A 12,762-nucleotide genomic window follows, 5' to 3' on the forward strand; every position below is an offset into this window, starting at 1 on the left:
CTGTGCTTACCCCGCACCACCACTGTTGGGTGCTGGGCTTTAGGGAAGCACAAAGACAATTTCAATGCTCAGGGGATGGGACAACACAGCCTAGGATGTAGGAGGCTGAAGCTGGGGTTCCCTGACTCCCGGGAATCCAGTCACTGCTGGAAAACCACACAGAGGAGTCAGGAACGAAGAGTCGGGATCCATGGGCCTGTGATGAAGCATCTAGGCCACTGGGTCATGGAGAGTTGAGAACAGAATTGGGGGCTGAGGACAATGACAAGCCTGGGGCTGGAGGAATAGGAACTCCAGCTTAACTCAGTAATCTTAATAGTAAGCTCAATCAATAGGTGACTGTCCTTAGCTTGGTGGTGGTTGTCTGGGGTGCAGAGGGGCTTTCTGCAAGAGGTTTAGATGGTGCCTCAGTAGTTGAAGGCCTTCCCCATGCTTCTCATGGCAGTTCTTGATGAAAGAGACAGTCCTTGGTTCCAAATTGTTTATTGGTTGTTCATCATGAAAAATGGGTACATACCACCCTCTCAAGGTGGACCACAGATTAAATACGCTTTACAGGAAGAAATATCCAGGAAGGGACACTTTATTGTATCCTGTATTGTATCAGGATGTCTAGATACCTCATTAACATGTAGAACTCTGCTCTGGAATACATGATCGTACTGACATGGTGAGTGGGGTCACGTGTTCTGGGCTAGGAATCTAGCAGGGAGTAGGAGGTCTCAGTGGGTACCTGCGTGCCAGGATCTCAGAGCATACCAAGTTTCCTGGCATGATCCACTGTTCCACACCTGACTGATACAAATACTGTAGTGAATTAACGGAGAACTGGAGCTACAGATTGTGAAGAGTCCTGTGTATGTGTAGTGGTCCTGAGGCGGGAAGAGCTACATGAATATAGCCAGCCTGGAGCTACATAGTGAGAGCTTTTCTCAAAAGTAAAACAATGAGTTCAAGGCCAGCCTGGTCTACAGAGTGGGTTCCAGGACAGCCAGGGCTACACAGAGAAACTCTTGTCTCAAAAAACCAGAGGAAGAAGAAGAAGAAGAAGAAGAAGAAGAAGAAGAAGAAGAAGAAGAAGAAGAAGAAGAAGAAGAAGTGGAAGAAAAAAACACTACCACCCCAACCCCCCAACCCAGCCAGTATAAACTGATAGTATGAATGAGAGTTTTAATTGTAGATATGCATGTGTGCACACGTGCGCGCGCGCGCGCGCGTGTGTGTGTGTGTGTGTGTGTGTGTGTGTGTGTGTGTGTGTGTGAAATTCAGAGCAGAGAGAGAAGTGGAATGAACATGGCCAGCAGACTGGACACGGGCAGGGCTCTCTACAAGGCAGGGGAGAATAGCAGCAGGAGGTAGAGAACAGAGAATACATGATGAGAGAATTAGGAGCCGAGGGAGAGAGGGAGAGGGAGAGCTCCCAACAGAGAGGATAGAGCAACAATAGCAGGGTTCTGAAGAGACCGAGTAGCTGAGGGGAGGTGGAGAAAATTTAGGGTAGGGCGGAGGGGAGAAGGGCTAAGATGGACTTTGAGATGTATAACTGGAGTTTGTGGTACAGAGGGAGGATGGAGGCCAGCATGGGCTTTGACATGCTAATAGGCACCACAGGTAGCTATGTGGTCCCTTCTGCCAGAGGTATGGGAAATAACTCCTTTCGATGGAAGGGGTCTTAGGGCTTCATTGCTGTGAAGAGGCACCACAACCACAGCAACTCTTATAAAGAAAAACATTTAATTTGGGGCTTACAGCTTCCGAGATTTAGTTAATTATTATCATGGTGGGAAGGATGACAGCCTGCAAGCAGATATGGTGCTGGAGGAGAAGGAGACTGCACCATACTGGTGTAGCTTGAGCATAGGAGACCTCAAAACCTCAAAACACAGTGAGGTAATTCCTCCATCGAGGGCACACCTCCTGACAGTGCCAATCCCTATAGGCTAAGCATTCAAACGCATGAGTCTATGGGGCCATACCTATTCAAACCACCACAGAGGCAAACCAGTTTCACAAGTTTGTGAGGAAGGTTGCCTTTTATCTAACTGCCAGAAATCCTCCTGTAGTCCAGGCTGAGCTCATGTCCGGATGTTTGGATTGCCTTTTGGAATTTGGGGTACTGGAGTTTCCTTTGGACCCAACAAAACCCACAGACAAAAGTAAATACTTTTGGGGTAATTACATTATGGAGATCTATGAAAATGTAATATTTCAGTCTGTGTGAGGAATCTTCCCTGAAGAGACAGCATATCCATACACCTGATTAAAACAAGCCAACAACAAGAACACATTCCAGAGGCAGAAAGCCAATTGTTTATTAGTCCCTTACTCACATGGTGTCATCCTCAATTTAAGCAAATTCAAAGGACTCCTGGCAAGGGCTGGAGCTTGAACGGCGACCTTGATGAAGTGGGGGTGTGATCTCTAGCTCAGGAAGATTGAGTTTCCGTGAAGAAGCTGAACAATGCCACAATATATATGAATATAGAGCACAATGTAGTTGGAAATCTCATGACTCCAAAGTTTATTTTTAGTGTGGTTCAATAGGGCATCCGTCATTAATTTACGGCAACTATTTAAGGAAGACTTTGTGTTCTAGAACTATGAAGCTTTAAGGTTTGCATAACCTTCCAGTATATAGGATTCCACCGCTCCGGAAATGTCATCTTACTAGATCTCATTCTGAATCCAAACGTTTCTGAGCAGTTGCATACCCACTACTGTGTGACCGTGACCTAGTTGGGACCACGATGCCCAAATGACTTGGATAATGCAGTCCTTGCCTGCCAGTCAACATGCTGCATGGACCAGGGAGATTGCTTCAAAGATTTCACTAAGGTAGTCAAAGCAGGGTGACCTGTCTTCAGGATGCCACAGCATCCTTTCTTAAACACCAATGGGCGGAGCCAACCCATGGCGGGTGGGTGGGGGGTGGAATATAAAGTTAGTCTTCAAGCTCTCTTTTTATTAGGTGTTCGCCTTCCTCTTCCCCTAGTGTTTCAAGTCACTGGTTAAAGTTTTGACTACTGCCATTATTGAGAATCTGTTATAGAGAAATGTTTGTTGTTCGGAATTATACATTTCCAATAAACATTTGTGCTGCTAATTTGGAGGTGTGTGTGTGTGTACAAGAATAAATAACAAATCCAAAGCCAAGCATCCTTTTCCGAGGAAGGGTACGTGGGTGGGCTGGGACTTCCGTGACCCAGGACCTCAGCCCGCAGCTTTGCACCGTTCTGCAGCCCTGCAGGGCGCAGGCTCCATCCGGGTAGCGGCGGCCACAGTGGCCCGCGCCTTCCCCTTCGGCGGCGCCGCAGCCTGGCCTCTGCGGGGCGGTGGTCGCAGTTCCGGCCTGCAGGGGGCGCTGGCGCGGGAGGACTGGGCTGGGGTCCGCGCGCGTGCGGTGGCGCGGCCGAGCGTGGGTGCCCGGGTCGCGGTCCTCAGTGAGAGTGACTCGGCCTGTGACGCGGGCGCGTTCCTTCCTCTTCCTCTTCCTCCGCGGCCCCGCCTTCCTTCCCTCCGCCCATCTCCCGCCGCGGAGGAGCCGCCGCCGCCGCCAGCCGCGCCGTCATGTCGGCCCCCGCCGGGTCCCCTCACCCGGCCGCCGGCGCCCGGATGCCGCCCAAGCTCGGCGGAGTAGTCTCCGGCCTGGCGCCGCCGCAGCAGAACGGTGAGGCGGGAGGCCGGGGCGCGGCGCGGGGCCTAGGCAGGCGGGAGGGAGAGCGGACGGGCGGGCGGCCTGCGCGGTGGCTCGGGGCGGGCAGGGCCGGGCCGGGGAGGCCGCGGTGGGGCCCCGAGGCCGCGGTGGAGCATGGAGGCCGTGATGCGGCGAGGGGAGCGACCGAGAGGACGGCAGGGCGGGGCTGCCGGCGGTCTGCCATCCAGGCCAGTCATCCCGCGCGGACGGAGGCCGTAGCGTAGGGCTCGGCGGCCGGCATGACGGTCTGCTCGGACCTGGGCGCCGGCCGGTTGCCCCGGGCGACCCTTTCGGCGCCGAGAGCTCACAGGACGCCGGGGCCGCAGAGTGCGTGGTCTATGGAGGGCTTGGAGTAGCCTTGGTACCTAGTGGATCGCATCCTTCCGGCCCCAGGGACGTAGCTTTGATTTTTTTTAAGGCCCTGGGAGCACGCCGCCATGGAAGGGAACTTAGTTTGCTCTCAAGTTTGTAGGCAGAAGGATGTAAATATGCTGTAGAAGTGTAACTGTAACCCCGACCCACTTCGGCCTCGGGATCTGTTGTGGTTTGCCGCTGCGGTTGCTTGCTCAAACCTTTGGAGTTTGCTTGTTGTAGCGTTCTTGGGTAGCAGGTGTCAAAAGGATCTGAGAGAACACCTTTAGATTCCCCCCCATCTCCAGCTTCACTTTAAAAATCTAGAAAAACATGCCAGAGTTGCTTGGCCCTGTTTTGAGGCAGGGCCTGCGTAGGGAAACACGAATGTGACTTTCATACCGAGGTTATAGGCTCCCAGCATGCAGGAGTTATTGCTGAGAAATGAGCTTACCATAGCATGTCTAGCCCTTGCTCTAGAGATCTGGGATGTTCCTAAATAGTACTGGGGGAGGGGCCCTCTTTAGAGACTCGGCAGTGTGTCTGATGAGACCCTCCCAACGTAATCAAAGCTAAAAAAATCCCTCTGTCCTGTGTCAAGAAACAAAACCAACCAGTATTCATCAGATCATTGACCTGGTTTCCACAGTGTGCTAATCAAAGTTTACAGCCAAAGTTTGGAAAATTGTTAATGCTTTTCAAACATGAAACACCCCAAGAATCAGGTGGAATTTTTATTCACAATTTAAAAATAAAACTGATGGTTTAGTCTTAAGATCCCCAGATTGACCTTACTTATCAATATTTCATGCTTCTTATAGTCATTGTTTAGTATAAAGAGCTTTTGAAGGTGAACAGTGTCATTGGTGATATCACACTTGTCCAAGTGAAAATATGATTTGTGAGCAGCCTTGCTTATTTTGTGTGCATGTTTATAAATGAATGTGCCCCTGCTTGCACACGGAGGTCAGAGGACAACTTCTGGGGGTTGGTTCTTTCTACCATGTGGGTTTTGGGAATCCAACTTAGGTAGGCTTCTTGTAAATGCGAACTAGGCTTTGTTTTATCTTTTAACACATCTTTGTATGGGGAGCAAACAGAGCATCGTAAATTAGAAATAGGTCCCAGATTAGAACATTATAAATCCATGTTTCACACTTTCAAAGGATGGTGTCCTTGGTTTTCATGTGTCATTTTTGTTTTTTGAGAGGACACAGAGGTGCCAGGATATTTACTCAGCCGCATGGATGTGGAATAAATTCATGTCTTGATGCCCAGTAGAAGTGATGCTTGGTTTCTCTTTATACTTACTTGTTGCTTGGCTACCAGATCAGTATTCAAAGTTAGAGTAGTAGATGAAACAGAATCCCTTCTCCTGAATTGTATTTAGCAACATTCAAATTGGTTCTGGCTGGTCTTGAGTGATTTTGTAGGTAGTTGGAGGAGGGGAGGGAAGGGCTGTCTCTAGGAAGAGGTTACATGAGGAACAATCTTGGAAATGAGCACTTAGCGCAGGCCCTGTGTAGAAACTGGAAGTGGTGGAGAAGAGCAAAGGGAACTGGTGGAAAGAGTCATAGAAGAGACCAGGTTGCAGAAAGGTCTTGACATGTGTCATGCTGAGGCATTTGGAAATAAAGAACTAGAGGCCGTGTGGTTTGGTTTTGTGGAAGGGATTAACACAGAGAGGGAGGACCAGATCTGATTTTGTTTCTCAGTTTTAGAGAAAGTAATCATGAAGATTAAGCAATAATTTCAGGTTGTGTTATGTACTGAAACCACTTTGCTTTTTACTGGATCGCTGGAATCCCAGCCATGGTAATAATACAGAAGAATAGATCAGAAGTATGAGAAGTACCATGGGAAACCAAGCCAGTGAGAAGAGAAACACCATAGCAGACAGAATGAGATCACTCCTTCATAACCTTGGTAGACTGAGGGGATCTGGTCCTGTCACGTGGCGCCAAAAGTCTTGGAATTTTGAGAATAATTCTGACCACTGGCTGTGAACCTGTTTTATACTAGTATAATTAAGTCAGCCTCAGGCTGGGACTGGTGAGCTGGAGATTTTGACCTTTCAGTCTCTACTTAGTAACCTTTGGGTAGACATTCTGGCTTGACCAGCATGCTTTTGGAGGCGCCCCTTCCCTGAGACCTTGCTTGTGTGCACCCCTTTGAGGCGTGGCTACTTACATTTTTTTCTTTTGCTTTGTTGGAGATGGGATCGAGGTCATAGCCCTTTGAAATGTTGTGTTTACTTGTTTCTGCTTGAGCACGGTCTCCTGTAACTGAGGATGACTGTTACCTCCTGGTCTTTTTGCCTCAGCCTCCCAACTGCTTGTTGATTCTTTTGCTTCCACCTTCAGATTACAGGCATGGCCACACTTCCCTGTAGTATCTTATAGCAAACCAGAAAGGGTATTTCCAAGGGGTGGGTAGTAGGAACTTACCTTATCATCACATAAAGGAAAGTTGTGACAGCATGCTATCTGTGATCAACCTCTCAAGGGAACTATATTGTGGGATCTGACTCCTAATTCAGGTAGGAATTGTCAGAATTGAAGTTAGATGCTGTCTGTCCACTGGAGCTTGCTTGGGAAAGGAAGAAACCCACACAACTACTCCCTGAAGTCTTCAGTGTCAGTTCTTTTTTTTACATGAAACAGCAAATGGGGGCTGGAGAGATGGCTCAGCAGCTAAGGGCACTGGCTACTTTCCCACAGGACCAGGGTTCAATTCCTGTGCTCACATGGTAGATCACTGTGTTTTTTTTTTTTTTTTTTTTAAAGATTTATTTATTTATTATATATGAATACACTGTAGCTGTCTTCAGACACACCAGAAGAGGGCATCAGATCTCATTACAGATGGTTGTGAGCCACCATGTGGTTGCTGGGATTTGAACTCAGGACCTCTGGAAGTGCAGTCAGTGCTCTTAACCACTGAGCCATCTCTCCAGCCCTAGATCACTGTTTTTAATTCAACTGTTTGTAATTCAAGTTACAGAATTTTCAGTGCTCGCTTCTGACCTTTGCGGGGGTGGGTACCAGACTTGTATGTGATACACACATATGATGCACAGACAAATGTGTAGACAAAAACACACCGTCATATAAAATAATTAAAAAACAGCAAGTGTTTTAAAGACAGATTTGATTTTCCACAGAACGCTAAGATGGAGATGGAGATCTAGTTAGCTCTGGAACCCAGTCTGGAAAACACCTTGTCTAGTTCCCTGCTTTGGCAGGCGAAATCAAGATCCAGAAAGGTGAGCAGGTGAGGCATTTTCCACCAATGGCTGAGGAAGGTTGGTGAGAGAGGCTGTTTGTGTTGTTTATTGCTGTGTTCTTAGTGTTGCAAACAGTGGTGGGCAAGTTTCAGGTGTTCACTAAATAAAGGTTTATTAAATGAGGCCACGTAGTCCTAATTCCGAGTTCAGTACTCTTAGAACAGACTCTAATAAGGTGCCATGCTGGCCTTGAACTCCTGATCTTCCTGCTTCACATCCAAATGCTGAGATCCAGGCATGCAGTGTCCGACATAGTTACGAAGCTTCGACATTGTGGGTAGAAACGAGGCTTCATTATTGCCTGTACTGTTTTTCTGAGATTAGGTACTAGGCTCTCAGTACTTGGATGAAGATAGTCTGAGGACATTGCATCTGTAAACTCCTTTCTTTTCACCTTGGAGATACCCTTCTCCAGATTCTCATTCTGAGTTACACATGGATTTATTGAATTATTTGCATTTTCATATGAAGTATTAGTTGAATATTTCTCTCTCTCTCTCTCTCTCTCTCTCTTTCTCTCTTTCTTTCTTTCTTTTCTTTTTTTTTGAGACAGGGTTTCCCTGTGTAGCCCTGGTTGGCCTGGAACTTTCTCTATAAAACAGGCTGGCCTTGAACTCACAGAGGTCTTCCTGTCTCTGCCTCCTAAGTACTGGGATTAAAGGCTTGTACCACCAGGCCCAGCTTCACTTGGCTTGACATTACTTCCAAAGCTGAGTCATCAAAGATGTACTGCTGAGTGAAACAACAGCCCGACAGAGAACAACTCCCAGATTGTTCCCAACCAACTTGACATCCTGAAAGTGTCACGAACAGCCCAGATCTAACAGTGTGCCTCTGCCCAAAAGGATAGCACTGGTTTTAATTGTCCGTGATGCAATGGGGTTAAACAGAGTGGGAATCACTAGACTTTTTTTTATGGAAAGGTAGACAGACTGTTAATTCAGAGATACTTTCTGATTGTGGGCTCTAGGAAACCTGTCAGCCTTGAGAGCCCATGCAGATTCAGAATCATGCAGATGTTCTTTCTGATCAGTGCAGTAGCTTGGGTTTCCATCCACATCTGGGGCTGCCCAGAAGCGCAGGTCCTCAGGAGAGCTATTCTTCTCTGATCTTCATGGATTTGTCTGAATACAGATTTTTTTTTCTTCTAACCTGCTGACTAGCAATCTCAAGGACCTTAAAGTCTTTCCCCTGTATATACTCAGACATATCTCTGTAATGATAACAACCTGATAAGTAATTGTTATTATAATGTCTGGTTTTAGTTATTTGCTGTGCCTTTCATGCCTCTCAGGGTTCTGAGTTTATAGCTATCAGTTTTTTGTTGAACACCATTTATTGTCCCCAGCAATATTTCAGGTAAATTCTGCTTTTAAAATAGATTTAAAAAAAAAAAAGATTTTTTTGCTTATGTCTGCATGTGCGTGCATGCGTGCGTGCGTGTATGTGTGTGTGTGCGTGCGTGCGTGCGTGTGTGTGCGTGCGTGTAGACGCTCACTGTCAGAAGCATCAGATCTCCCTGGAGCTAGAGTTCCAGGTAGTTTTAAGTCTCCTGACATGGATGCTGGGAATTCAAACCTAATGGAAGAGGACTACACTGAGCCACTCTCTGGCCCCAGCTTCCTTTTAGAAAACCCATCTACACACTAAACTATCAGATGAGGAAGACTGAAGTGGGACAGTCTCAAAGGTTCTTTTTCTAGAGGTGAGGCACATTCATAGTCAGTACGGACAAGTGATGAGATAGAATATTACCAGCCTGGAGAAGGCTTGTGTTTGCAGTCGGGTCAGCCACCTGGGATTGCCCTCTAGATACAGAATGGTTGCAGAGTTTGATTTAGTCCAAGCTTTATGGAGAAAAACTGCAGCACATGTGTGAGATTCTGCATTTAGTGATGTCTGCCTTGTAGAGTCTTTGAGAGGATTAGATTAAATGAGGTACTGTTTTTAAAGTACCCAGTCCAGGTAGGGAATCAGGTCTGAGAAACCCCTTTATTCCATTTTTTTTAGAACACCAGGTTATACATTCTTTGACTGGCTGATTGTGTGTGAGTTTCCACTATATTCCCAGTCGCAGCTGTAGCAGGTACTCAGCTGAGTGAGTGAACTTACCCTAATATTTCCTTCTTGCTTTAGAATATTCTGAGAGCCACTAACAGCTTTACTCCCCTTACTGTATCAACATCTCGGGCTCTGTCGCTGCTTTGATCACTTCAGTCACTTGGTCCGTTCTGCTCTCCTCCTCTCTCCATCCACTCTTGGGAAGTTGCTGCTGATTTTCCACCATCTCTCTGGCTTGCCAGAGGGTGAGTTAGGGTCATGCAGGAAAAGCCACTAAGACAGTGATGAGAAAACCTGGTTCAAGTGTAGAGGAAGAGCTGAGAAGCCTTGCCTAGCCATCGGGCAGCCTTGTAACAGGAGAGTTTAAGGGAAGGGTTAAGTGTGCTTTAGCTGCATCTAAAATGACGAACAAGCTGGGCGAGTTGGCACATGCCCGTATACTCAGCCAGCACTCCTGAGATTTCTGAATGTTTGAGGCCAGCCTGGTGTAAGTAGTACATTTCAGACCAGCCAAAGATGCATAGTGAGGTAGTGTCTCAAAAAAGTCAAAATTAAATAGCCAACTAAATAAAAAATTGTGACTAGACTTTTGAATATTCAGGTAAGATTGTGATGAGCCTGGTGTGGTAGTGCACACCTTCATTCTCAGCACTCAGAAGGCAGAGGTGGCTGGATCACTATGAGTTCAAGGCCAGCCTAGTCTGCATATCAAATTCCAAGAAAGCCATACCTACATACAAAGTGTGATACATATAAAGATAGCTACAGTTCTGTCCGGCATGATTGGAGAGAGATGAGAGGTCTGAAGTGGCAGAGAAGGTAATTAGGTCAGTAACAGAAACATGGTTGTATACTGGTGGTTTAGATGGAGCCTCCAGAAGGGGCCAGTATGGAATCTAGCCTTTGCACTCGTAAAATTCAGTCCTGAATTTTAGCCTAGTAAGACCTGCCTTAGTCTGCCGCCTACCAAACTACAGGAAGCACTCCTGAGATTTCCTGGTTTCCTCTTGAAGTATGTTGTTGACACTCTATGATAAGAGACAGATACAGGAATACCGGTGATGACTTGGAGTTCATGATTTTTCAAAACCATGATTTCTATGAGTCAGACAGCAGGCCTTGGAAAAAGGCAACCCAGTCTTTGCATTTCAAGAGTTTGAAATTAGGCCTGTGCATGGGGAAAGGAATGTGGGCAGCTTCTAGAAGCTGCAAAGGGCAAAGGAACTCTCTCTTGAGGTTCAGATACTGTGTAAGCAACATTAAGCTGTATCCGCCCAGTGTCAGGGAATGTTTTTCTTCAGGCAGAGCTGTGCTGAGATCTGAAGAATGGTTAAGGAAAGGTCAGATGAAAGGAGGATTTGGAAGACTCCTGGTAGAGATAAACATTGTAAAGATTCAGAGGTGCGGAATCGTGGCCTGAAGAATATCGGGTGGGTAAGGGTGTGTGCATGTACACAAAGATGTGTCTCAGCTGTCATGGTTGGGACTGTTGGGTGCATTCGTTTTTATTGCCATTCTTGAAAGCTTTGATCACGTGTCCACAAAAGTTTAGACAGTGTCACACTGCCCTGCCTCCGAAGCCTTTACCAAGTAAGACCTTCTGTCCTCATTAGCCTCTCGGCCTCGGGTCAAGCTCATTGTGCTGTGGCTTTTTGTGTGTGGTGTGCAAGGCGTGCATGTTGCACATCTTCCCCCCAGGTCAGCAAGTGTTCTTCAGTGTGGCACCCTCTGCTTTGGTTTCTTGAACTTGGATGCACAGGACTTGGTGTGCTTAGACCTGACAGTTGACAGTCATCATGACAGCAGGCGAGCTAGGACCCAGGAGTCAGCGCAGGAGGGCCTTTGACTCTGTTTTTGTAACAAATTGCCACAAATTGACTGCTTGAAATGGTCTGAATTTATTGTTTGTAGGTGGGAAGTCAGTTGTGCTAAAATCAGATGTCCCTGCAGGACACATTCGTTCCATGGCTCTAGAGAGTTTCTTTGCCTTTTCCAGCTCTTAGAGGCTGCCCACATTCCTTGGCTCATAGCCCATTCGCTCTGTATTTAGAACCAACCATAGAGTATTTCTCTGAAGATCCTATAGCCAGGCCTCTAATTCTCTGCATAGTTAAGGATAATAGAACTGTTTTAATAGATGTCATCTGATTAATACCTAAATGCTATCTGCAGTCTTAATTCTCCTCTGCCATGTAGCCTCACATAGTCACAGGTTAGGACATGGACATATGTCTCATTAAATAGCGTAAAAAAATGAATATTTCTTTTTTAAAAGTTATATTTAGTGTACTATGTATACTCTGTGTGTGTGTGTGTGTGTGTGTGTGTGTGTGTGTGTGTGTGTTGGGGAGGGTATGGAGGTCAGTTGACATCTTTAGAGCATCAGTTCTCTCTTACCACATGGGTCCCAGGGATCAAACTCAGGTCACAAGGCTTGGTAGCAAGTACCTTAACAATCTGAGCCATATTGCTAGCCCCTGTTTTGCTGTCTAACTTGTTGACCATCTTATCCAGAAGCATGCTAGCACCACAGGCGACCCTTTAGCTAGGGGCTTACTGCCTGCTCTCTAGAGTGCAGGGTATGGAGGTTTGTCACCAGCCCAGGAGAGGATAGAAGAGTGAAAGCCTAGAATCCAGTTTCTACTGCATGAATGTGCTCCTGCTGTGTGCTTAAGCAAAATTCTTCTTCCCTTTCTGAGACAAGAGCTTCTTCGCTATGCAGTTTTCACTATGCAGTTCAGATTGGCTGGGAACTCTACTGTGTAGACCAGGCTGGCCTCAAACTCACAGAGCTCTACCTGCCTCTGGGATTAAAGGCACATTGCTGATAATGTCTCTTTGTTTGGGTCATTTGAATTATGATGCTGAAAAAGTAATGAAAAGGAGCCTTCCCACTCCTACCAGACCTAACATGATTAGATAGTGTTCCCTTCCTCTCTTTTCTTCAATGAACTTGAAAGTCTGACTTCCCACAGGTATTCACCACTAGCTGTCAGCAGGCAGAGTCTGCCCCTACTTTTCGGAGTGGTGTTGAGTAGTTGTACAGACATGGCTCTTTCCCAGGATTGTACCGGTGATGTGGCAGGAGTGAGCCAAGTCAGCAGTTGGGCAGAGGATAGGTATTTAATAGATTCTGACTCCGGCTGTCTTCTTTGTTCACTTCTGGGAACTAGTGACAGGAAGTGAGCGGCTGTTGTGTATTTGAATATGTGGAGCTTTTCACATTTTATCTTCAAGGAAATGAAAGACTTCTGAGGTTTGTTTTTGTTTTAGTAAGTTGTTTCAGGTGAATTGTAATGAGGTAAATAACCTATAGGGGAGTAAATTGTTAAGTTAGGATAGTTCTCCACTTAGACTTTGAATTATGGAA

At 46.6% G+C, this 12,762-nt stretch overlaps 1 protein-coding gene across 1 annotated transcript in view; it reads left to right on the forward strand.

The window, feature by feature from the left end:
- Positions 1-3,567: 3,567 nt before the first annotated feature.
- The window catches only part of LOC114616515 (protein transport protein Sec24B-like), a gene marked incomplete at its 3' end in the record, with an annotated part of 34,646 nt that continues 25,451 nt past the window's right edge, over positions 3,568-12,762 (forward strand). The window contains exon 1 of the mRNA XM_028761959.1: positions 3,568-3,667. Within this exon, the coding sequence (XP_028617792.1) occupies positions 3,568-3,667 (100 nt within the window). The remainder of the gene's footprint in view (positions 3,668-12,762) is intronic.

This window comes from Grammomys surdaster, unplaced genomic scaffold, assembly GCF_004785775.1.
Source record: "Grammomys surdaster isolate TR1022 unplaced genomic scaffold, NIH_TR_1.0 332341, whole genome shotgun sequence".
Classification (NCBI taxonomy): domain Eukaryota; kingdom Metazoa; phylum Chordata; class Mammalia; order Rodentia; family Muridae; genus Grammomys; species Grammomys surdaster.